We start from the raw sequence: 27,414 nt of genomic DNA on the forward strand, positions 1-27,414 counted from the left end.
AGTGCTAATGGTTTAAACTGATTCAAAGATTTATGCTAAGCTAAGCTAAAAGAGCTCCCGACAGAACTGGAGATCAGCTGAATGTTTTCAAAAATGATAACAACCTCAACTGTTAACCCCTTTGATTGTAAAATAAGCCTATTTCCAACAGAATGGGGCCTTAAATATTTAGATTCTTTAGCTAAAATCTAGCATATTGTGTTTGTAATTTTCCTTCTTTCATTTCTGTTTGATTTTGAGCATAACTGGCCTAAATAGGCTCATTTTACAAGTCACCTAGTTTAACAGTTCAGTTTTTCCTTTTTTTTTTAATCCTTTTAGCCGATCTTCATATATGGCTGGAACACTTTTAGCTTAGCTTAAATCATTGAATTGGATTAGACCACGAGCATCTCACTTAAATTCTATTTAAAGCTTGACTCTTCATTTAATATAAAATAGCAACTTTTCACCTTCCATCAGTTTTAGTACAATGACATAACTACAGAGAAAGATGATAATGGTCTGATCATATTCAATTATTTATTCTAAGCTAACCTAAAAGAGCTCCCACCAGACACGAAGATCGACTGAATGGATTTAAAAAATGATAAAACTCGACTGTAAACTTCTTTGATTGTAAAATTAGCCTATTTCCAAAAATGGGTATTCGAGTCTTAAATATTTTGATTCTTGAGCTAAAATGACGCATATTGTGTTTGTAATTTTTTGTCCTTCATTTCTCTGTTTGATATAGAGCAGAGGTCACCAATCTTGTTCCTGGAGGTCCGGTGCCCTGCAGGGTTTACTTTAAACTTACCTCAACACACTTGTTTCAGTGTTTCAAGTATACCTAGTAAGGCCTTGATTAGCTTGTTTAGGTGTGTTTGATTAGGTTTGGAGCTAAAATTTGCAGGTCACCAGACCTTCAGGAACGAGATTGGTCATCCCTGATATAGAGCATATCTGGCCTAAATAGATTTATTTTACAAGTCACCTAGAGTTAAACAGTGGGAGCTGTTGGGAGCTAGTGGGAGCACTTTTAGCTTAGCTCAGCTTAGCATAAATCATTGAATCGGATTAGACTATTAGCATCTCTTGCTGTAGTTAGGTCATGTACTAAAACTGATGAAAGGTGAAAAGTTACTATTTTACATTATTTTTTTATATTTAACTACAGAAGAGTCAAACTTTAAATAGAATTTGAGGAAGCAATAATCCAATTCAATGATTTATGCTAAGCTAAAAATGCTATTTAGCATCTCACTCAAATTCTATTTAAAGCTTGACTCTTCTGTAGTTAAATAAAAAGTAAAATAGCAACTTCTCATCGTCGGTCAGTTTTAGTACAATGATGTAACTACCGAGTGTGATGCTAATGGTCTAATCAGATTCAATGATTTATGCTTAGCTAAGCTAAAAGGGCTCCCACCAGACCTGGAAATCAGCTAAATTGATTCAAAAAGGATAAAACTCAACTATTGACTTATTTGACTTGTAAAATGAGCCCCAAAAAATAGGGTATTCCAGTCTTAAATATTTGAAAGCTAAAATGTAGCTTATTGTTTATGTAATTCTCTTCATTTCTGTGTTTGATTTAGAGCATATCCGGCCTGAGGCTCACAGACACCTTCCTGAAAAGAACGTATGAATATGACGACATTGCCCAGGTCTGTGTGGTGTGTCCTTACACCAGTCCAGAAAGCTGAACACAATCCCTGTCATATTTTACACTGTCTGTTTCAATGGACCAAACCCCCGTCAGTCCTGCACCTATTAATAGAACACCATCTGCTCTTTACCTTAAGCTTGATGTTTTAAAATGATCATTTTTAAAGCCCTTAATGCTTTTAACTGTCTATCAATGTAAATAAAAGTAAAATAAACGAAAGATGTTTAAGCATTTGATTTTAAAGTGGGTTTGGAGATATTTCTGGCGAGTAAAACAAAATAACATAATATTTCAGGACAACCAAAGACTTCAAGACACATTTATTAACATTGTTCTTTTTTTGTTGTTGTTGTTGTTGTTGTTGTTGTTGACAAAAACATTATACTGCTCTGTTTTATTAGCATATAACATAAGCTTCAGTCACTCACCTGACTGCAAATATCAGATTATGGAGCATGCAAATAAAAATGCAAACAGTAAGATTATGAATATACTTATTATATCAATGGATTGTTGCCTTGAGCAATGAATTAAATGACTAAACGAACAGGACGGGTGAAGCAGCCGAAAAGGTGATTATCACACAAATGTCTCTTGTTCCTAAAACGAACAGAATATGTGGTAATAATAATCAGAGAATGTGTTAAATAGATATTTATCTAAAAATCTTAACAATTCCATCAACATTTAATCGCCTTCATGTTTGTATATCATTTTGAAGGTGAATATTTCATTGATAGTTCAGCCAAAAATGAAAATTCAGTTATCTACTCATCCACCAGTTGTTCCAGACTTGAAATTTGAGGGTTTTTTGTTAAACACAAAAGAACACATTTTGAAGAATGTTGAATTTTGATATAATTTTTCCATACTATGAAAACTAATGCCTTCTAGATTCCAGCATTCCTCAAAATATCTTACAGAAAAAAGACACATTAAGGTTTGGAACCACTTAAGGGCGAGTAAATCGTATGCGAACGCTGTGTGAATTTACATTTTTGGGTGAACTGTCCCATTAACCATGGTCCCACATCTGATTAATAGGCACAAACGGATGACCAGTCATTCGTTTAGTAAAATAAATGCAACTCTGATGTTGTTACCAGCTACATTCAAAAAGAGAGGACTGAAATATTACCTACAGAGACGAAGACAAAGAAACCTCACTCGGGTATTAAGGTAATGTTCTCTGTGTATAAGGTGATTTTAAATGTGTGTTGTTGTTTGATTTTTCCTCTTTCCTCCTGATCCTCCATATAAAGTGCCATGGCCTCCGTCTTGCCTTCGACTCAATAGAAGTATGAACTTAACGATTGCACTCACGACTCTTCTCCAACTGCACTCCTTCACTTCTTGATCCTGTAACAGAAAATGGAGAGTTTACTGCAGAGGAAAATATCTACAAATAACAGAAAGAAAATTGGGAAGTTTAAACCCAGGTTAAAAAGGATATTATTTTGCTTTTTTTGTGGAATTTGATGATTATTTGACGTGTTTTGTGGTACTTATAAAGTGAAATGGCCATTGGGTGGCACTAAAAAAAAGTTTCCTGACTTGCTCCTGCAAAATACCTCAAAGTGGCTCAATAATATTTAGATCGGGTAACTGTGCAGGCCATGGGAGATGTTTAACTTCACTTTCATGTTCATCAAATCACTGTCACCAGTCTTGGTGTTTTGGCAAAGACTGTAGAGCAGGAGTTTTTTTTTCTCCAAACATTTTTTGAAGGCCCAAACTGATTGTCAGTTAAAATGCTTATTTTAAAGCTTTTTTATTAGCAAAACATTTAAAGCTTCTGAATACTTTACATCAGTTATTCTTTACAACTGCAGAGTATTTGGGCCTTTTCTTCAGTTAAAGAACCTAGACAGAACCTGACAGGACGACAGAAGATGGCAAAAAAAAAAAAAAAAACTGCTGCTTCTTTGAATTAGACTGACTTCTATTCTTCTATCGATTTATACCCTGCTGAAAAATCCAGCTTAAATCAGCCTAGGCTGGTTGGCTGGTTTTAGCTGATCGACCAGGCTGGTTTTAGAGGGGTTTTGGCCATTTCCAGGCTGGTTTTCAGCCATTTCCAGCCTGGTCTTAGCTGGTCAGGCTGGAAAATGACCAGCCAAATCCAACTAAAACCAGCTTGACCAGCCTGGTTTAAGCTGGATAAAGCTGGTTTTGGCTGGACTCCCAGCTTGGCTAGGCTGGTCAAGCTGGTTTTAGCTGGTCATCTCCCAGCCTGACCAGCTAAGACCAGGCTGGAAATGGCTGAAAACCAGCCTGGAAGTGGCCAAAACCCCTCTAAAACCAGCCAACCAGCCTAGGCTGGTTTAAGCTGGATTTTTCAGCAGGGTATCCATACAAATAAACAACCTAACCCTAAATGTAAAATACAGTAAGAACACTCTAAATCTGTTGAAACGCATCGATCTGAAGATGGTTGGATTTGTTGCTGGACATTATTGGAACAACACAGAGTCTCGCTAGATCCTCCTGTACGGGTGGGTGTCTGTTATAAAACATTTGCAAGGCATTCATTTGGACAACTATGAGGAGGGCCTGGGGTGTCTATAGAGGAGACCTATGGTCACGAACCGGTCAGTTTCGGGTTGAGGGCAGCGTGGTCATCTTTTACCTAGATCGCCAATTCAGCTTGCTCCAGCCCTGACTATGAGGATATTTTAAAGTGTTCACACAAAGAGAGCGCAAATAGTTTGTGAATCAACGGACTTGATTCATACAGTACGAGTCGCAGATGTGAGGCACGCGCGAGCTGGTTATTATAACTCTGATCGTCGTTATTCTTTACATTTGAGTGACTGTTTGCTTTATACAATGAAGAGCGTAGTCCTAGTTGATGCGCAGTGGCTGGAAAGTTAAGCCACAGTTATGTCTGTAAATAACAGTGAGGCTGTTTTTCCAAAGTTCGATTTAGCCTGTTTAATCACAGATTGGAAATGCCATTACTATCATTTCATCATGACATATTTAGCATGAAATCAAATAATTAAGGTATAATATTTAAGTTAATTTCAAGCTATCTCGCAGCCCACCTGCAGGATCGCTGAGGCCCACTGGTTGAGAATCCCCACTATAGAGTGCACAAGATATGCCGCTCGTATTGTTTTGAATGGAGACAAGTGTAAAGGTCATATGGCAAATGAAGCCACACCTACTAGTACAGTAGACTGAAAAATCTCTGGGGGAGCGGCTCGGACCAGACGTGAGTTTCTGCAGATTTTGTGTGATTGGAACATTTAGAAATAAAACTAGAGACAGTAGCTGTTTTTATTGGTGCTTTTTAATATGAAATCTAATAGCTTGGCAAGCAATTTTGTACAATTGGATGTTTCCCCATTCAGACAGAATGCCCGAGCATACTGCCCGACAGGCATTTCAAAGATGGCCACAGAGTGAAATGACTTGCCTTAAAGCACGGGTTTTCAAACTCAACACAAGAGCCTTCATCGTCTTCCTGTGAATGAGCAACAGAGATTTCACACTTAAGCCTCCTTTCCACTGCAAACGACAAGCGACAGACTGGAAGTCATTCATTTACAATGGAGAGCTGTCCGGGAGCTGCGTTGAGTTCCGATCAGCTTCGTATGCGGAAAATTCGGATCCGAATTGAGCTGCGGATCAGTTGAAATATTTGAACTCCTGCAACTATACCATATGCGACCTGCCGACCGGATGTGATGTATTCCAGTGTTGTCCAAGCAGATCCGTGCGCGCGAGATGAGAAATAGGAGTTTATTTGGTGTGTGCAGTGGAAAGGCGGCTTTAGCGGCCATTTGCGTTGAACACGCATTGAATACAATGTATTGAGATTCGGGCCATTAAAAACAGCTGATCCACCGAGTCTTTCAGCACTCTCTCTGAAAACACTCGATAGATCTCGGCTGGCGGATCAACATTCACCACATGATAGCTCTCATCGGCACCATTGTTTGTAAGTTTAGGTTGGGTTTGCAAACATGTGTACTTTTCATTGTTTCATCTTCCTTAAACAAAAATGCTGTTTGCATTTACCGCAGTCACAGAAGCTCCCCGTCATCTCAACTAGGTGCAGCTGGAAAGTGTGAGCGAGTTGCCTCGTGTGTGCGTCCCTCCATTGAAAATAACGAACTTGCCTTAGTTATAGCTAGGGCCAGACGAAATGTGTGGACGTTTTTTGCTATTTCTGATGAGAATTTTGGTAAAAATCTGCACATTTCTGTGGAATTATTTTAGGAGTATCATAACTAAAACCTTAATATATGAAATAAAAAAATATATATATTTAACTTTTATTTAATGTATAAAATGCTAATCCAATAGATTCACTTTACTTGGTAAACAAAGCAAGTCTCTTATATAAAATCTCTACTAAAAGACAGAAAATATTACTGTACTAACTGTATTGTACATAAATCAGTTAAACATTTTTATTAGTCAATAATATTACTGTAATTTAAAAACGGAATAAATATAGATTTACACACATTTACTCAAGTAAATAAACAGAATTAATGATGGGCTAAAAATCTGCGGAAAATCTGCACATGCAGATTCCGTGTGGGCCTAGTTATAGCCTCAGTCAAAGTTAATCCAGTCTGCGTGTTTATTAGTCTTAGTGTACAAGCTTGGAACTTTAAACTAGCACACAGTAGGCATAACGTTAAGTTGCCGCAGTTTTGTTCTGTGAAGAAACACTAAGTAAAGAAGCCTTTATGATTAATTAACGGTGACGAATTTAAGCGCAGTTAATAGTGAAACCGGTTAATCATTATATCCCTATACAGAAGACACATGCATCGTTACATAGCGGCTGTAAAAATATACAAAGCCACAAATGATTTTTTAACTACCACTCTGACATATTCTGGCACATTAGGAATGTTAATTCCTCAACAGTAGTTTCTGCTTGGTCTGGTCCTCTTACTCACATTGCTTCTTTCTGTCTGCCTGTCTGTTGCCATACACAAAGCGGGGAGATCTGTTAAGTTGGGCGGGAAATCGAAACTAATTTTCATTTGAAGCAACACACCCCTAAAACAAAGACCTGTGTACACATCCCCAAAATGACACTTTTTAACACAATAAAAAAATCTGAATTGTGTTCTGAACTGAACCTAAACTGGCACACTCAGAAGAACCATGATATTAAGGCCCAATCCCAATTCTACCCCTTACCCCTTCCCCTCGTTTTGCGCGTACACGCCAAGGGGTAGAGCTGTCCCAATTCTCTATAGCTTGAAGGCGTAGGGCTAAGGGGAAGGGGTGAATACCCCTTCCAACGAAGATTTTTCAGGAACACACCTGGAACCAAGGGGTACGAAAATTTCCCAGAATGCACCAGCCACAGTATTGCTGAACCCAGAAGTAAGGAGATCCATAAATTAGTATTTTTTTGTCATTATTACGAATTTTTACGAAAAACAAATACATGTTTTAATATTTTCATGACCACGTTCGTGTTTTACCGTCATGCTTTAAAAAAAAAAAAAAAAAAGCGCTAAATTTTGCGATCTATAATCACTATTAAATAACTCCTGTACAGCAGTCCCACAGAATTCGGACACTCGAATACCCTGTCAGTAATGTCTAGCGACTGTCAATGGACACTACAGTGTCTGCTATAATGTTAATGTTGTTTTTGGTGTGTTTACATTGATGAATATGGCCACTGTGTAAATACACAGTACAGTTACGATCTTATTGCCACATTAGATGGTTATAATAACATAATATATGCCTTCAGTGATCTCCTGAAGATAAATACCAAAAAATAACACAACTGGAATCACTACAGCATTCGCCATCGCCTGATCTCACAAGAAGCAGGAGATCGCGAGGACATATGATGACATGTGCAGGTGCTGTAGTGCTGTCCAAATTCTTAGGGGGAAATTTTGAAGCCCTTCCCCTTAACCCTCGGTTGTAAGGGCGAAGGGGTAGGGGTACAAAAATAGAATTGGGATTGGGCCTAAATCTTAAAAAGGGGTAAACTAGGTTCCCTTTAAAGTCAAAAGTTCACCTAAAACTGAGAAATGTCATCATTTACTAATCTTTTCTTCTGATTAACAGTCTTATTGCAGGTTTTTTTTTTTTTAAATGTTGGTAAGCAAAAAGTTAATGGCCCCCATCAACTTCTGGGAAAAAATGCCTCAATGAAACTTATTAGTTGGATCAATTAGTATGGCGATTTACATTTTTGGTTGAACTATCTCTTTAACGAATGTGTTTACTGTCATGTAGCGTTCATTTAAGTACAGAGTTAATCAAGCGTGGTGATCTGAGACCTGCTGGGATCAGGAATGCTCCTCTGCGCTGCCGCTGAAGGAACGGCTTCGGATGTGGTTCCTCAGCTGCTCGATCAGCTCTGGATTCTGCTGCTGGATCTGCTGGGCGAACTGCTGTCCACTGTGAAAAACACCAACAAATTACTGCCGGAGAGTCCTAGTTTATCACTCTGAGTTTGAGATTCTGCTTATTGCTGTGAGTATACCATAGACAACACCTCTGAAAATCTGTGCAGCCATCATTCTTAAAGGAACACATGTGAAGTCAATCAAAAGTCAAAGAGAAGATGCTCACGCTTCAATGAGACTGGATATGTCAGATAATCCACCCACTCCTGCTGCAGGTCCACCAACTGCGTTCGACATCATGCCTGACATGCTGGTTTGGGACAGTTAATCAAAAATACACAGCGTCATGACATTTGTAAAAATAAAGAGCACATGAGTTCGGGGTGATCTGCAGTTCACTGGGATAGTTCATCCAAAAAATTTTTATTCTGTCATCATCAACTGTACTTGTTCCAAACCTGTTTGAGTTTCTTTCTTTACAACACAAGAGAAAATATTTTGAAGAATGATGATAAAAAAAAACATCCATTGACTTCCATAGTGTTTTTCTATTTCTACTAAGGATGCCAAAGACTTCTTTTTTTCCCAACATTCTTCTGAATATCTTGTTTTGAGTTCAACTAAAGAAGTAAATCATAAGGGTAATTCTTCATCTATGGGCACTTTTATGTCCTTTGATCATATATCCAAAAATATATATATAAATGTGTTCGAATTCCTCTTTCTTTGTCAAACTAACAATAAAACCTACTTTAAAAAAATAACAACTTTTCTATTATATATTTTTCATATTATTCAACCTCCTTTTAGCTGTCAAAATCCGTTTTCACCTTGTCGCACAACCAGAGTTTTAAACTTCAACAATGAAAATGACATTTTCAGATATTATTTATCTGCTTTCTGTTAATGTATCTTAATGAAGCACTAGTGAAATAAGTTCAATATTTTATAGTTATTAATGTGAGACTATTATCAATTCAATCTTTTTTATAGAAAAAATAGCTGTCGCACAGTGTCAGTGTCATTTCCAACACAATACTGTAATGTCGCTTTAAAAAGTTTGTGTGAAAGATTATTTAGGTGGTTTCTATGAAAATGAATAGTGCCATCTGAGAACATCTTCAAGATGGAGGGAATTTAAACTTTTATCAAGAACACTTAAAGAAAAATCACAGTAAATATTGCTTGATAAGGACATACATTTATTCTACTTCATTTCCAAACATGTTGTACCTTCAAAGATGTTTTTAAAAACCAAACAAAATGAAGGTACATGAGAGTTTTGTATACATAAAGGCTAGTATCACTTTAAAGATAATCGGTGAAGCTATATTTCATTTTTTTCACGCCTGATTTCCACCACTGTTATTTTCGTCACCACACACATTTAAAAAAAAAATATTTAAAAAGTTCTCATCACACATCAATAGTGTGTTTGCAATGTATAAGTTCATGCTCTATTTCATATACAAATTCAGTTGATTTATTTTCTAATAAGCTCTTAACCAAATTAATATGAAATTTTAGAGTGTGTGACAGGTGTACAATTCAGCATACAACTAGTTTATTTCATTGACAAATGTATAATTGTATTGTAATGTGTATATATATATATATATATATATATATATATATATATATATATATATATATATATATATATATATATATATATATATATATATATATATATATATATGTATGTGTGTATATGTGTGTGTGTGTATGCATATTCTATATATATATATATTATAGAAAGGTTGGTTAATCTAGATACAAAAATGATCTTACACAATGTTTGACTGCTATAATTGATTTCATTTTCAATTAAGCTGTATATTGAGATGTGGTGGAATTTACATTTGTTTAGTTCACGATGGAAAAAATGTTTCTCTTCTTATCTAAGTTTGTCCTCTTACACATCCTAAAACTAGACAAATTGTTTAAACTTATGAGGCTATATTTCGTTCATTTTGAACAAGTTTTTTTTACTCATCTTCACAAGGCTAAAAGTGCCCTTAGTTGAAGAATGGCTCATAAACGTTTAGAATTACTTGTGTGAGTAAATGTTGAAGAAATGTTATTTTTGGCGTGAACTATCCTTTAAAGTCTGTCAAGCAAGTACAGTTGTGTTTTGTTGAATTTATCTGATGTCATGTTATATAATTTGAATATAATACAAGAATTACAAGCAAGCAAGCAAGCATGTTTGACCTGGTGCAAAGTATATGAATTTATCATATCAGATATAACATGCATGATTGGAAGCAATCACACCTCTTGGATTAAACTGTTCATTTCATATGGATTACTATAGGGGCATCCCAAATCGCATACTCATGCACTATTCTACGCCATTTTGTTGTGTAAATAGTATATATGTAGTGCGCTCACTTTGAAATAATAGCTTGCGTCCGAAATCGCATACTTCCATCCTTTATAGTACGCTAAAGTCAGTATGCGAGCCAAGTAGTATGTCCAAATTTATAGAATTCAAAAATCAGTATGCGAGAAGTACCCGAATGACTTACTACTTCTGGCAAGATTCTATCCCATAATGCCCCGCGAGAGAATTCATGAATGGAAGTGAAGCGACGCAACTGACGCAGGTAGGTCACGTGACCGTGACAAAACGGTGGATGTAGTACGTCCAAATTCCATTCATACTTTTCACATTCATACTGTATAGAACGTACTTTTCTAACGGCCGAGTAGTACGTTTAAATACAAATGCAGTACCTACTGAGTAGGTGGTTTCGGACGCAGCCACAGTTTTATCCCAAAAAGAATATGTGCACTTTAAATACCTGGATGCTGCACTTCTTCAACCATCAAAATGAAGCTACTGCGTTTGAATTTTAGAATAGAAAAGTGCGTTCTATACAGTATGAATGTGGGCAGTATGAAAGGAATTCGGACGTACTACATCCGCCATTTTGTTATGGTCACGTGACCTACGCGCTTCAGTTGTGTTGTTTCACTCCCATTCAGGAATTCTCTTTCATCCATTGGTTGGACACTTCACGCACTGTACGACCGATTGCTTTGCTCACGTAACAGAAGGGGCGGATCTTTCGGGCACTGATGTTGTGTTACTTTATTTCAGATTGTGAAAGCAAAATTCTGGCGTCACGGTGACGCAGTGGGTAGCACAATCGCCTCACATCAAGAAGGTCGCTGGTTCGAGCCACAGCTGGGTCAGGTGGCATTTCTGTGTGGAGTTTGCATGTTCTCCCTGTGTTGGCGTGGGTTTCCTCCGGGTGCTCCGGTTTCCCCCACCTATCCAAAAACATGCGCTATAGGTGAATTGGGTATGAATGTTTCCCAGTAATGAGTTGCTGCTGGAAGGGCATCCGCTGAGTAAAACATTTGCTGGATAAGTTGGCGGTTCATTCCGCTGTGGCGATCCCTGACTAAAGAAACTCAGCCAAAAAAAAAAAAAAGAATGAATGAATGAATGAATGATTGAATGAAAGCAATTCTCCTATGAGGGTTATTATAACGCCTCCTGATGGTGAATGTGGTTATACTCATGGTAGGAATTATTTGGTAGTTTTGTCACTTATTTCACTGATTTGGCAAACATCATCTGGGAAATGGTTTGAATTTCCGCTTAGTAAACAAAAACATTAGTGTCCCTTTGCTGTTGAGTGTGTAAGTGCATAAGTACTTCTTTATGCAATTTTTGAAGCTAAAAAACTGTGTTATACTTTTAAAGGATGAACAGAATGCTAAACACATCTTTGTGATAGAAAAGATCAAAGGATCAAAAGGAAGATGAGCAAAATGACTTTTATTTTCAGGTGAACTGTAGTTTTGATTTACTTGTAATGAAAAACACTAGTAACTGAAATGATTGAACTTACAGTTGTTGGACCTGCTGGTTCTGCATCACACTGGCAGCCTGTTAAGTGAAAGAGAAAGTGTCTGAGAAAATGGAAGCATCCAATGTAAAGATGTATGTATGTATGTGTGTATATTTATTAGATTTTTATTCAGTTGAAGTCAGAATAATTAGCCCCCCTAAATTATTAGACCCCCTTTTTATTTTTCCCCCAATTTTTGTTTAACGGAGAGCAGATTTTTTTCAACACATTTCTAAACATAATAGTTTTAGTAACTTATTTCTAATAACTGATTTATTTTGTCTTTGTCATGATGACAGCACATTTTTACCTGATATTTTTCAAGACACTTCTATACAGCTTAAAGGGGCATTTAAAGGTTAATTAGGTTAACTAGGCAGGTTAGGGTAGTTAGGCAAGTTATTGTATAATGATGGTTTGTTCTGTAGACTATCAGGAACAAAATAGCCTAAAGGGTCTGATAATTTTGTCCTTAAAATGGCGTTTAAAAAATAACTGCTTTTATTTTAGCCGAATGTTTATCAGGGCTGCAGGATCTTGGGGAAAAAAAATAACATTGTGATGTTTATTTTTCTGCAGATGATGATTTGAATGTTTCTATTTGGAAAGAATTTTTCATATTCGATTGTTTGGGAGGATTTTGTAGGCCGGTGCATCTGCATAAAATATAATAAACCCATCAAGCACTGATAAATACAGTAGCAAAGATACAAACAAACAAAAATAGTGCTTTATCGTTTTCTGAAAGTCTGAAATTATTCAGGTAAATAAGTTAGCAAATGTAATATTAATAACCTTTTAATTTATAAACATTTAAAATTCTTTTGCCCGAATGCTTAAAACTGCCTTGGAATGCTTACACTGCCACAGACCTTAAAAATACATGCAAATGATGAGATTTTTGGTATATTTGTGGGGTTACTGTTTTTTCAACTGTGTCTCCTAGTCAACTATAATCCAGACTCACCATTACAGATTCTGCAAAGACTCACATTGCGATATCTATGCTGAAATTATATGTTGTGCAACCCTAATATATAGAGAGCACCATTAAAATGTTTGTATAGATGGATTTTAGTACCCCTGATATTTTGCTTTAAAGGTTCATAATTTTACTTATATAAAATATTATATATATATATATATATATAAATTTTCTCACGCTTGGGGATCTGGTTTCTGTAAACTAATTTCTGAGAACCTCTACTCTTATTGGTCAGTTGATTGTCCCAGTTTGTTGTGACTGGTTGTATTTGAAACCAAACAGCCATTACCACACATCTGAACTTTAGCTTAAATGCATAGTTGCTGCCTTTCTATAATCTTTCAAACTGTGCAAACTTATGAACTGATAATGTGGCTAATGGAAACATGTCAACTCCAAGCTTAAAAAATTATTCTCAAAATAGCAATGGCGAGCAATGCCTGCTGAGAAAGCACCTCAGCCAATAAGGGCAGAGGGGCAGTGGCTCTAGCCACCGGGCCACCCCCCGTGCACGGCCATGGGTGCTTTAACACCTAGGGTGTTTTCACCCTTGTGAATCGATTCAGTGTTCCGAAACAGGGATTAAAATTGTTACAATGTTGCTTTTTGTTCTTGTTAAGGTTCGCTTTAACATGGAAAAGTTTCTAAATGGACCAAAAGAGCTAAAACAAGTCAAGTGTGAGTAAACTCTCCTCACATTGGTCAGAGTTTCAGGGTTTATTTTGCAGAGTCCCGCTCAGTTGTCATGCGTCCTTATTTTAATTTATGACGATGAGCAATAAAAACATCATAAGCGAAAAGCTCCACTTTAATTTTGAATGGTGACACCCACAGACGTCATCACTAAGTATAAATCAAAGGTAAGACTTTCTCATACATAGCAGTTGGCTTCTGCAATATAGGCTTTACATTATAGAGAGAGTAACAGATAAACTAAGACTGCAGTTTGGTCAATTTTGCTAACAAATAAACAGCTCTCGTTAATAGTTCAGCATGCTTTCACTTTCGTGTTCGACATGAAATGCACATTTATCTGTAGGAATGACATCCTGCCCTAGTCATCATTCTCTCTTCATATAGCCATATATTCCTATGACATATCCATGATACACTGTGATATAGACTGGCTCGGATCGTATCGCTTGTTCCAGAAACAAAAGTCTAGGTGTGAAAGCACTCAGAGACTTTTGTTTTGGACCCTGTCTCGTTTGCCCAGTTAGCGCGGTTCGTTTGGCATACAGTTAAAGTCAGAATTATTAGCCCCCCTGAATTATTAGCTCCCCTGTTTATTTTTTTCCCTAATTTCTGTTTAATGGAGGGAAGATTATTTAAGCACATTTCTAAGCATAATAGTTTTTCTATTCTTTCTAAAAATGTATGTATTTTATCTTAGCCATGATGACAGTAAATAATATTTTACTTGATATTTTTCAAGACACTTCTATACAGCTTAAAGTGACATTTAAAGGCTTAACTAGGTTAATAAGGTGAACTAGGCAGGTTAGGGTAATTAGGCAAGTTATTGTATAACAGTGGTTGCTCTGTGGATTATCGATAAAAAAATTAGCTTAAAGGGGCTAATAATTTTGTCCCAAAAATGTTTTTTTTTGTTAATTAATAACTGCTTTTATTCTAGCCAAAATAAAACAAATAAGACTTTCTCCAGAAGAAAAAATATTATCAGACATACTGTGAAAATTTCCTTGCTCTGTTAAACATAATTTGGGAAATATTTAAAAAAGAAAAAAAATCAAAAGGGGGCTAATAATTCTGACTTTAACTGTATTTGAATCCAGCAATCACGCTCGGATCTGAATGAGCCTGAATGAGGTGGTCTCGGCTCGATTGAAATGAACTCGGGAGCGGATTGATTGTAGTGAGAAAGCGATACGTTCTGATAAACCCTGAAACTCTGACCACTGTGAGGAGAGTTTATTCACAAGTGACTTGTTTTAGCTCTTTTGGTCTGTTTAGAAACTTTGCCGTGTAAAAGTGAACCGTACAAAGAACAACGAGCAACATTGTAACAATTTGAATAACAACAAATGAATCGATTAATTTGTTTTGGAACAAATGAATCGATTCACAGGTGTGAACGCACCCTAAATAGCATGCTTAATGCAAATAAACTGCATAGTCCCTGCCAAGATCAATTCAATTTCCCCATTTTCACTTCTTTCCTCCAAACCTTGAACCAGTGGTTCCCAACCAAGTTTTCTTTTCAGTTTAAGCTTTAAATCATTCACAACTGTCTACTTCTTAAGAAAACCTAGCAGACAACAATTTAAAAATCAGCTGTTAGGTTTTTAATAAAGGCAATAATTGTTTTAAAGAAAACTATGGCAGGATTTTAAATGAACAAAAAATGTTGCTTGGTTGACTTGCAGACATTATCAATTAGGATTTCCTGTACTCAAATATAAAAATTTGACTTTTTTTTTTAGAATGCACAGTATATTTTTAGTTATTTTTATTTTTTGCATAAAAGCTCAGTCTAACCTTCACTTTTGTTTTATCCAGTCTATGGTCTGAACAAAAACTTCAGCCAGACTGAATGACAATAAATGTTGGACTTTATAGAACATCTATCTCAGTCCTGAAAATTGAAACCACTTTAGAAGATTACAGGATTTTAACTTTTTAATTGACAAGTTCACAAATGATGTCACTAATTTGGTAAAAAAAAAAAAAAAAAAACATATAGATATGCATATTTAGATTTTCTCAGACACATCAAGGTAAGTGCGCAAAGGTCACTTTCACACACTCACAGATACACATCCACACTTTAATTTGCTGTTAAACTCCATATAAAATCCAGAAACTAAGCTTTTTTTTTTTTTTTTTTTTTTGCACAGGCCTATCTACAGGGTTAATGGTGCCAAGTGATGATCAACATTAAAAATTACAAATGATACCACCAACAATCAAAAATGCATGATTATATGTGTCACAGTTTTGTCCAAAAAATGTGATTAAAATGGGAGTCAATGGGGCAAAAACAGCCACCAACAGAAACTGACCCTTGGCCAAGCCACACCCAAAAATCGTTACCCACCAATCGTAAGCCTCATGTCCATGTCAGAGCTACAAATCACTGATGTTTTCGTCTGTCTTTTGGAGATTCAGTCATTGGGGACGACGTTATAGCAGGTTGGAGTCTGCTTTTATATTTGGCGTCTGATTAATATTTTCTGGTAGGGATAATCTATTTATTTGCTTCTGCTATTTATACTTTGATTTGCATTTTAACTTATTTATTTCTTCAACTTAACTGCAAATTAGAATAGAAATGGTATAAAGAGCACACAAACAACCTAACAGTAATAGGTACTGTACATTGTAATGGGTCAATGATGCTAATATTTGGCACAAATCCATTCATTTCTTCTTCCAGACTCTTCTTTCTATGAATTATTGATGTAGAAGCACTGTCCATGCGTGTTTCCTCGTCAGTTAGTAATGCTATATTTCATTGCAAAACAATTAATCTATCAGGCTAAAAAAGAGAAATCACGGTTTCATTTGTTATTATTAGATTATTTTAAATTTCACCTCTCTTACTATACATGAACTAGGCTGTTGAATAGTTAGCGTATGCGGCGGCTAGGCTAACCTAGCTTCAATTTTGATTAAATTATTTTCTAATCAGTTGCCTATTATGTTGTGAATATACCCCTGTAATGCATACTGCAGTCTTTTTTGTGTGGCTTTCTCACCTGTTCGCCAAAAATGACTAATTATATTCCTGGGAATGTCTGACACAGCGCATGCCTATTGTAATAGACGTGCCAGGCACGAAAGCTTGACAGGCGTAGCAACAGTAACTAAGAACGGCGGGGCTTAGCGAAGGGTCAATTAGGGAGAAAAAATGAAAATAATCAAAAACAATGCATTAAAGCTTGTGTGTCAGCGTTGTTTCACATGTGATAAAAAAGTAAAAATAAAAAAACAGTACTAATTATTTTTTTTATATTGACAATATGTCTTTTTTTCACCAAATCAGTGACAGTGGCAGTTAAAGAGTTAAATCTTGTAGTTTTACAAACAATTTAGTAGTTTTGATCAGGACTAAGATTGATTTAACTGCAAAAAAAAAATCTGTTTTTTTGCATTTTTAAAGCCCTTTAAGAGACTGACGTGGCCGCCATTTTAAACAGCAAAATCGAGCCTGCGATGGGTAGAAACCCCAAAGTATCGCCTTAGTCACAGAGGAATGTTGTGTACCTGGCTGTATATCTTATCTTAAGAGAAAGTGACACAAATTTTTCATTTTGCCGCCTTCCAAGTGACCCGTTCTTAAACAGCGCTGATTTGCCATGGTGCTCAACAGAAATGACTGTGATTGGCCGAGAAGGTCATCAGTTCACCGCACTTCACTGATGTTTACCGTGTGCAAACACAGAGAGCGATCCGCTGATGAATCCAGTGATCTTCACGGCTTTAAAATGCTCTAGTATCCGTCTATCTGTGTTTGCAATCTGTGAAGAGCAATGAACTGATTACTTTCACGGCCAATCACAGTCATTTCTGTTGAGCATTGGTGAACACTATGGCAAATCCACGCTGTTCATGAATGCGTTCAGCGGCGCTTAAATGTTAGCGGGAAATGGACCGGGACAACACTATTACAGACAACACGGGGGTTTGCTACAGAGGACTGCATTGTGTTATCGCTTACCGGATAACATAGGCTGAAGCAGGGAACTGTCCTCATGGTGTTTACCTGCTGCCATGAGCTAAAGGCTAGGAGAACACTTTAACATAAATTACCCTTAAGAGATTGTGATGTTGTTTGATGCCTAATATGTTTTTTATTGTTTGAATTAAACTGAACTGAATGATATTAAAGTGATCTGCATTTTGAAACTATGGCAACAGCTAGAGGTTTGTAGTACACAGCATGTTACTGCAATGTTTACAGTGCTGATCTTATACTTCTGGGTTTCTTCCCACCGCATCGTCACTTTCTTGTTTTAAAATGGCGGCCACATGAAATAAGAGTATTCAGTGGATGTTTTTATCCCGAACATAACAACAAAGTAGTAAATTTGAGTGTATCGTTGAGTAATTTTTTTTTTCTCAAAATATGTCAAAATAAGATTTATCACCAAAAATCATTCTGCTAGCTGAAACACAGAAACAGTTATAGCCAAGACTCAAAATCCCCCCAGAGTGGATGAAAACCTTCCCAACAGCACATAAGTGTTAAAACTAGAATGTTTGACGTTGAAATATTTGACGTTGGCATAGATTTAGTAAATTTAGCTCCTAAATCTGTGTTTGTTCTTTTTATGAATATGTCCCAATTTCTCAAGCTCTGCAGTGTGCTAGAAACCCCACGCTCTCACAAGCCTCCAGAAGAGTCAAGATTCACCCGACTGGCCCTTTAAATCTGTCACGGGCAGCATTCCAGACACATGAAAGGGGTCGCCGGGTCAGTTTATGACCCTTTTCATAAATACTATTAACAGAGAAATGCGAAACCAAGCACTCCAGCATACCATGCTAATGAAAGCAGGGTTATTGATGAGGCTGGCCATGTCAAACCCCAGTCCTGTGGCCGTCTGTGAGAACACAACATATGAAAGCTAATGTCAGGAGCTATTATTGGCTAGTTCTCATATTTAATTACTCATACGAGATATTCAATATGCATGCATTAAAACAAATACGATAGACTTAAGTTCTTTATGGGAAGGATCAAATTTCATGATCGATATTTCTTATACGGTGTGATTCTGAAAGCAGCTGTTTCTACTCACCGGGCTGGAGGCTTCTTTTTGTTTCTGCTCCACAATCTTTAGGTTGGATTTGTAAGTGTCGTTTTCAGGATCTAACACCAGAGCTTTATTGAAATATGATATCGCCTCTGGATACTTGCTCATGGATGTTAGCGCCAATCTACAATCATAAAGAGATGAAAAAGGAGTAAGTGCGATTTAAGGGTTACTGTTGAAATTCTGAGCTCATTATTTTTAATTGTATAATTCACCAGGGATGATGGGAATCAAAATGTTTGCATTCTGTTTTGATTCATTGGATGAATCTAATTCCTTAGTGATTGCTTGAATGATTTTTTAGTATTTTATCTAGATATTTGTTTAGAACCATTTACTAAAACTGTAAATTCATCACAAATTCACGAATCTGATTCATTATGTTGAGATTCATTGAAACCTCATGAGTACGACTCATCAGACTGATTCAGTTAAATCAACAAGACTGCATTTTTAAATCTCCTCAGACATGCCGATGTGACTGATTCAATAAAATTCCATGAAACTGATGCACAAGAACGAATCACAAGACAGACTTCTGAGAATAATTTCATGAAAGCTAAATAATAAACACATTAAACTGATTTAAAACAGCTATATGAGAATGACTCCTGACTCAATTACAGTTATCAGAATGATTCGTAAGGCTGACTGAGACAAGATTTATAAGACTCATTAAATGTTCCTGAAATGTATTAATTAAAACTAAAGGATGGTAATTTTATTAAGCTGATTTATTGAAACCATATGACACTCAAAACACAGAATTATCTATTCATTAATACCTTACTAAAATGATGTAACTGATTTATTTTAATGACAATGACTCATAATTATGGGACCTCATGAGAATTATTCATTAGACTGATTCATTAAAAACTTATGACACTGATTCAGAACAGATTCGTGAAATAGATTAAACGCTCATTAAACTGTTTTATCACACTGATTCATAACAGATTAATAAGACAAATGAAAAGCTCATGTAATTGATTCCTAAAACTGAATTATAAGAAAGAATCATTAGACTGATTCATCAAAAACTTATAACACTGATTCAGAACAGATTTATGAGACGAATTAAAAACAAATGTAACTGATTGAGACTGAATTATAAAACAGATTCCTGAAACTAAACCTCATGAGAATGATTCACAAGACTGATTCATTAAAATCTTATGACACTGATTCAGAACAGATTCATGAGTCAGATTAAAAGCTCAAGAGACTGATTACTGAGATTGAATAATGAGATAGATCCATTAGAATCGCATAAAAATAATTTATGAAATTGACTGATTGATTGATTGTTTGAAAAGATTGCTATCATTATTTTTGATACCTTTTATCATTATATACTTTATTATTAGATAAATATAACATTTGGTCATATTCACCATAAAATGAAAGGGTAAAATAGTAACATCTCACCCCATTCTGCCATAAGCTTTACTGTACGATGGGTCGATCGCAATCGCTCGTTCACAGTCTCCCATTGCCTCTGTGTAGTTTTCAAGTTTACTATGTGCTGCAGCCCTGAGAAAACAGTCCCAGAAGTCAAAACGCCAACCACTAAAAACATCTTTTACACTTTGTATAATCCAGTGTTCCCCCACCCCTTGTCCAGGAGCCACACCAACAATACATATTTTGGACGTCTTCCATATCTGACCTATTAATTTCAGGTTCTGGAGTCTTTTCTAATGTTCTGATGAGTTGATTCAGGTGTGTTTGTTTAGGGAAAGGTTGAAAATGTGTATTGTTGGTGTGCCTTCAAGAACAGGGTTGGGAAACATAGATAAAACCAAAGCGCTCACCTGTTACAGTAATAAACTGCATTTCTTTGGTCCAACTCAATGGCTTTTGTGTAGCAATCGACAGCACTGCTGTAATTCTCCTCTTTCATGTGATTATTCCCTGATAAAGAAACAAAACAAATGCATTTGAGCATTTAGAATAAATGATTATTGATCCTGTCTTCATGTGCATCGTCATAATGGACAAATGTGATAAAATATGCCATTTATTCATGCATAATGCATCAGGACAGTGTTTTGATCCTAAATACAGAAGGAAATGTTGACGTGCCTTCATTTTTAAGCTGCTCGGCTCTTTCAATGTCCTCTGGAGATGGAAATGTCTTGGGTAACGTAACAATATCATTCTGTAAACAAAAGTTTGTTATTTAATACATAATATACTAAAACAGGAAGGAAAACTGGTATGTATTGAATGTAGTTACTTTGAGGAGAGAATTGAGGAAAATCTCTCTCAGTGGTTGAGGAGCGGCGAGATGACAGTCACTGGAGCTGATCTTAAATGTCGTCTCCAGACACTGTATCGCAACTGTAAAGAGGAGAATAGTGCATTGAGTTGTGCACAAGTGAGTATTTGTTGACATAAAATGATAGTATCTGAAATAACAATAATTACTAACTGCACAGTAGGTCTTTCAGAAATAATTATCTTCAGATCACAATGTTGAAATTGTGGTAGGGCTTGGTGATAAAATCTGTATCGATATTTATTGACCGAACACAGTTGTCAATGACAATAATAAACATGTTTCGATATGAAGCCTATAGTTTTGTTAAAATGTTGCTGAGCAAGTGCCTTGGAAGGAATGCCAATAAGCTTGGGGTGTAAGTTTGTCATTTCCAATGGAGGGGCGTGACTTGCACAACACGCACATGGTGTGCAAGTAAGGTGCGCTCATTTTCCAGGTATACCTAGTTAAAAAGCATATGAACTTTTCAGAATGCTGTGAGTGCACTGCGATACATGTAAGTAGAACTAAACTATTTGCCTTACACCTTGTATGGAATATATACATTTCAGTAAGTTCAGACAAACACAGCGCATCGAAACACTGCAGCGATTTTTACTTTTCCCCATGAACTTGTATCACAGCTGCAGCAATGGTTTTTCCATTTCTTATCCTCTGAGAAAAACAGTTCATGGTCGCCTAGTTACGAGAGATGCCATAGAAAATGGTTAAGGAAAGCAGGTAAGAATAACAGCAGTGAAGAGATTGTAAATAAAAAATGATGTAAGGATGTGGATAGAGTGGCTTTTTGGTTTCTTTTCTTGTCCATCCCAGCCACTAGCTCCCCATCTGACAGATTTTTTAGCATAGGGGGTAATATATTCATTTAACTTTACAATGTGTAATGTTCAGTGTGTATTTAAATAATGATGGCTGTTTTCCAGATTTGATTATCATAATTTGTCTTGTTTGGAGAGTTTGCGGTTTACTGTATCCTTTTTTTTTCACACCTTACAGATGTTGTTGTACGTTTACCATTGCACACACTTTGTAATATTTTATTTATCGAGTTTAAGAGTCTCTTTAACACATATGTTCATTTTAATAAGAAGAGATCAGATAATTTGTTTAAATATTTTTTGTTTTTGGCTATTAAAACTATTTGCCTTAGTAATGTTGGTGAATTAAAATAAAGAGGATAAATAACAAAAAATCCGGTCCTCTTGCGGCTTCCTCTGCCATCGTTTCTTCTCTCATAGTCCAGAGCTCCTTCCATGGGATTTGAGGCCAGTGAGCAATACAGTACAGGTGTATCCACTTATGCAGCGGCCTCTTTCCCGTTCCCACGGCTCTTGGCCCCGCCCCCTCACCACAGTATTGTTGAAAAATTTTCAATAGTTATCGATATCGAATGATATGAAACATGATATCGTGATTTTTTATTTTTTATTTTTTGCAATATAGCCCAGCCCTAAATTGTGGATGTTTTTTTTTCATTTACTTATCCTTCAATTGTTCCAAACCTGTTTAATTTTCTTTCTTCTGCTGAACCCAAAAGAAGATATTCGGAAGTAAGCTAAAAATTTATCATTGACTGGTTACAGGTTTGTGGCTTTATTCAAAATATCTTATTTTGTGTTCAACAGAAGAAACAAAGTCAAAACGGTTCAGAGCCATTTGAGAGAGCATAAGTAGTAAGTAAATTTTCATTTTGGGGGAACTATTCCTTTATGCATACTAGGGTAGAACAATATATTGTTTAAGCATCAATATCGCAATGTGTGAATCTGCAATAGTCACATCGCAGGATTAGATTAGATTATTTATCAAATATTAAAAGACAAAGATATTGTTAAATATTATTTTTAAATGATTCATACAGACCATGTTATTTACATTTATTTGTTCAATTTCAGTACTAAAAAATCCTAGACTAGGCAAAATATTGCAATGTCAAATTTTTCCAACATTGTGCAGCCCTAATGCATACAACAGTTTGCAGTGCTAATGACAAGAAAGCCCTTTTGATCTGACATGAAATAGAAACTGAACAGACAGTCCAGGAGTAAAGAAAAAAAAAGGCCTGTGAGTCTGTGACTTTAAATGTTTTAAACATGAGGTGACCTACCTTCCAGACTCTCCTGTTCATCTGAATTCAGTGAGCCACAGTGTGTCTGATCTCTGAGGAACTGCACCATAGAATATGCCAAACGCTTTTCCACTGCCATTTTGTCTGGGAGAAACCAGAGAAAAGATTTGTTGATACAGGATTATTGAAAAAAAAAAATGTTTTAACCAAATCAGACATTGGACAAATCGGACATTAAAGGAAGACACTGAAGGGTTAGATAAAAGAAGAATAATTGTATTATAAGATATCATTCATTTTCTGTCGCTTTTCCGGGGCCGGGTTGTGGGGTCAGCAATCTTAGGACTAGGAGAGAACCCCAGACTTCCCTCTCCCCAGATAACTTCCTCCAGTTCCTCCGGGGGGATCCCGAGGCATTCCCAGGCCAGCCGAGAGACATAGTCACTCCAGCATGTCCTGGGTCTTCCCCAAGGCCTCCTCCCGGTGGAAGGCTCCTCCTGAGTTTCAGAGCTCCGACATAAGAGTGCGCCCTGCCACCCTTCGAAGGAAACTCATTTCGGCTGCTTGTTTCCAAGAGCTTGTCCTTTCGGTCATGACCCAAAGCTTATGACCGTAGGTGAGAGTAGGAACGTAGATTGACCGATTGACCTTTAAATCGAGAGCTTTGCCTTTCGGTTCAGCTCCTTCTTTACCACAACAAACTGGTACATTGACCGCATTACCAATAAGCCTGTCAATCTCATGTTCCATCCTTCTCTCACCCTTGAACAAAACCCCGAGATACTTAAACTCCTCCATCTGGGGTAAGGACTTTCCTCCAACCTGGAAATGGCAAACCACCTTTTTCCGGTGGAGCATCATGGCCTCGGACTTGGAGGTGCTGATTCTCATCCCAGCCGCGTCACACTCGGCAGCAAACCGAATGCATGCTAAAGGTCGATGTTCGATGAAGCCAACAGAACAACATCGTCTATGAGTAACAGAGATGACATCCTGTGGTCCCCGAACCGGACCCCCTGCAGCCCAAGGCTACGCCTTGAATAGTTGAGAATATGTTGTACATGACATATAGGAGAATATGTTGTACATTTTCCTGCTTTTAATTTTATATTATAATAAAATATAATATCACCATTGCATTTTCTAATTCCCAAAATGTTCTTGATAAAAAAAAAGAACAGAACTTCCCTTGAATGCTATGAAATGTGTTGACTTTGTAGCACTTGCTATGCGAATTTAACATGAAAAAACAACTTCATCTTCATCACAAGCTCTGTCAATATCTAGTTTTACTCCTCATCAGTGTTGAGTATTACATCAATGTTTCCATTTTTAAGATGTTGGCTTAAAATCTTTACTGATATATTAATATACAGTACTTAACCCTCTGGTCTTATTCAGACAAAACTATTTGTTTTATATTGTAAATTCAACAGAATGGTATGAAAGTTTGTGACTTTTGCAGCACTCGCTATGCAAACATACAGTCAGAAAACCGTGGACTTGTTTCAAATATGCTAAATGATCGCAGATGGCAGATTCATTGAGAAACGAAACACCACATTGTTACTTTGAGACACAATGTTCAATGCTCTGGGGAAACAAAACAGAGAACAGATCATACAAATTCACTCAATATTAAGTTCTCTGTTGAAGTGCTGTATAAGTCAATAGCACATTGCAAAAGTGCTCATGAACAAATAGTCTACCCACTGAGTGGCACTAATTTCCCTCTAAAGAATTTCACATACTTTAAGTACTTGTATTATAAAACTCAAGCACAGCATTAATTTTAATAAATAGCACCCATTGCATTAGAATATGAAATAATTGTCCAAAATAAATGTGACTATTTTAGTACCATAAAATCCAAAATAGCAAAAATGAAAAAAAAAACATTTACATTTTTATAAAAATACAACTATTGTATCATTAAAATCATTGTTTTGGCCATCAAACACATGTGTGATATAAACAATACCATAGGGTTAAGTATGTTTATGTTAACGTTGTATACATAATGCTGCTGTGTGTGTTGTTGCAGGGGTTAATTACATAACGTTCACCTATGAATTATTTTATAAGCTTCTGATCATCAAAGCCATATTTGACACATAAATACTTCTGGTGCCACTCTTACAGAATATACATAATACTTTCACACAGCTGCGATACACAGTCAAGCACAACATACGTCCCTAGATAACAAAAGCCAAAACATATGATGCAGTTATGATGTAATGCTGACAACAACTGAATCAAAATGTCACCCTACAACATGAAACATCATTAAACCTCCTGTATATTTCTAAATACACCCATATCGCAGATCAGCACTAGTGTGTGCATCACAGATGGTCCGTGTTTACACTGCTTTACACAGATTGCAGGGGGCTGTGCAATGGCTGAACACGTTCGCAGTTTATTTAACGCACGGAAAGAGAAACCTCTGGTACTCTTCTTCAATAGCTTCGCATTTCTCATAAAGCGTAAAAATATCAATAACATTATAGTGTTGTGGATGCTGTGCGCGCCCCCGCCCACCTACCTGGAGAAAGTGCCCGCAGCGCTCGCTCCACAGTCATGAACACTCTCGTGACACTGATGCTCAGCACTGCGCACGCGCATCACTGACGGAAATGACTGGTCGAGGATCACCACCACCATGAAGAGTTTTATTCATAATCTTATTACGTATAAGACGCGAGTTTAGCTTTCTATATAAAATTAATTATTCATTTTATATTTAATAAAACCTTTGATAAATATTATAACTCAATGTAGTTTTAATAATTTATAGTCAGTTACAAGAGATGATGTGTCAAAAAATTTCATACCAAAATTCATTCATTTTCCTTCAGCTTAGTCTCTATTTCAGAGAGACTAATTTCAAAGGCCGCCACAGCGGAATGAACTGCCAACTATTGTTTTACACAGTGAATGTCCTTCCAGCCACAACCCAGTAGCTAACTTTACTGGGTAACGTCCATAGGCTACACTCACATTCACACACACACTACAGCTAATTTAGTTTATTCAATTCATCTATAGCTCATGCTTTGGACTGTGGGGAAACCGTAACACCCGGAGAAAACCTACACGAACACGGGGAAAACATGCAAACTCCACTCAGAAAAGCCCACTGGTCCTGCCAGGACTCAAACCAGCGACCTTCTTTCTGTGAGGTGATAGAGCTAACCACTGAGCCATCGTGCCGCCCCACACAATGTATTGTGACTATATGAAAACAAAAAATGACTCAGTCTTCAGTTTAATACAAGCCATTAGAAATCGCGCCTAAAATGATATGCTCGAGTCTAGAAACATTACTGATTATTATAAGAAGAAAACAGTTGTGCTGCTTCAGAGTTTTGTGGAGAATCATGATTATTAAAGTGTCAAAGCCCTCAAAATATGAAGCAGGAAATATGAAACATATTTAACTTATAATAATAATAACCATTTTAATGACTGAGCGATGAGCACCAATTATAATTGATACTAATTAATGTCCCTTTTTCGGTCATAGTACAGCAGCAAGTCAGCAAATGATACAATAGGCCTACATCACAGACTGCTATATAAAGCAAACATATATTGACTAAATTATTCATTCATTCATTTTCCTTATTTGGTTTAGTCTCTTTAATTATCAGGAGTCATCACAGTGGGATGAACCATCAATTTATCCAGCATATGATACCCTTACGGTTGCAACCCAGTACTGGGAAACACCCATACACTCTCAATCACACACATACACTACGGTCAATTTAGTTTATTCAATTCACCTAGCGCATGGCTTTGGACTGTGGGGGAAACCAGGCCTGAATCAGCAAACTTCTTGCTGTGAGGTGACAGTGCTTACCGCTGAGCCACTGTGTCGCCCCTGACTAAATTCGTATATAAATAAAATGTTTAAAATGGCAATTCTGTCATCATTTATGTAGTCTTCTTTCAAACCTATTTGAGTTTCTTCCTTTGTTAAACAAGATATTTTGAAAGATCTGAATCCATTAACTTCTATTCGTTTGTCTTATGGAAGTCAATGTTTTTTCAGCTTTTTTCAAAATATCTTGTTTTGTGTTCAACAGTGGAAACTTAAGCAGATTTGGATCCACTTGAGGGAGAGTAATAGTGAGTAAGTCATTTTCTTTGGTAAACTATCCCTTTAAAATTTTATTATAAGTGGTAGCACAGGTTTGTAAGAGCTTTAGCTCCTTCGTATCCTGTGTCCATTACAATGGACATCACATGTCATCCCATGTTTTTTGTGGTTCCTGAGCACTTCATCTAATTTAAAGCCTGCAGTCCAGGAGAGTGGACAATAGTCATCCAATCAAATGGGGGTAAAGGCTCAGCATGTTGTAATTTGAAAAAAAATAAAAATCCACTACACTGAAAAGCAGCATGCATGACTTTACGCTAGA

The 27,414-nt window shown here is 36.5% G+C and overlaps 2 protein-coding genes across 6 annotated transcripts in view; one reads left to right on the plus strand and one right to left on the minus strand.

Annotated features, from left to right (window-relative positions):
• Positions 1–2,127, plus strand: part of trappc13 (trafficking protein particle complex subunit 13) — a 41,375-nt gene extending 39,248 nt beyond the window's left edge. For 2 of the 4 annotated variants that reach the window (NM_001244643.1, NM_199538.2), the window contains one exon: positions 1,581–2,127. In NM_001244643.1, the coding sequence (NP_001231572.1) occupies positions 1,581–1,688 (108 nt within the window). In that variant the 3' untranslated portion in view covers positions 1,689–2,127. The remainder of the gene's footprint in view (positions 1–1,580) is intronic. The other 2 variants (XM_005155559.5, XM_005155560.5) reach the window with 1 other exon arrangement.
• Positions 1,957–25,633, minus strand: sgtb (small glutamine rich tetratricopeptide repeat co-chaperone beta). 2 transcript variants are annotated; one of them, NM_001002225.2, is made up of 12 exons: positions 25,533–25,633; positions 23,024–23,128; positions 20,872–20,975; positions 20,718–20,793; positions 20,447–20,546; positions 20,061–20,165; positions 18,615–18,753; positions 18,354–18,416; positions 11,865–11,902; positions 8,225–8,308; positions 7,930–8,050; positions 1,957–3,010 (listed from the first exon to the last, which is right to left on the minus strand). In NM_001002225.2, exons 1-11 carry the CDS (start codon positions 25,567–25,569, stop codon positions 7,939–7,941), a joined length of 963 nt encoding a protein of 320 aa, NP_001002225.2. In that variant the 5' UTR covers positions 25,570–25,633; the 3' UTR covers positions 1,957–3,010; positions 7,930–7,938. The 2 variants fall into 2 exon arrangements, with proteins under 2 accessions (NP_001002225.2, XP_009303464.1); XM_009305189.3 differs by lacking the exon at positions 18,354–18,416.
• Between the last annotated feature and the right edge of the window lie 1,781 nt (positions 25,634–27,414).

Source organism: Danio rerio, chromosome 10 (genome assembly GCF_049306965.1).
Source record: "Danio rerio strain Tuebingen ecotype United States chromosome 10, GRCz12tu, whole genome shotgun sequence".
In the NCBI taxonomy this organism is placed as follows: Eukaryota; Metazoa; Chordata; class Actinopteri; order Cypriniformes; family Danionidae; genus Danio; species Danio rerio.

Bases quoted from the DNA above. Each gene is read 5' to 3' on its own strand.
- sgtb (NM_001002225.2), bottom strand. From the start codon at position 25,569: ATGACTGTGGAGCGAGCGCTGCGGGCACTTTCTCCAG. The intron at 20,166-20,446 runs GTGAGCGCTTTG...CTGTTTTCTCAG, and splicing joins GCAGTTTATTACTGTAACAG to GGCTGCAGCACATAGTAAAC. The intron at 11,903-18,353 runs GTATGCTGGAGT...TTCACTTAACAG, and splicing joins ACCCTGCTTTCATTAGCATG to GCTGCCAGTGTGATGCAGAA.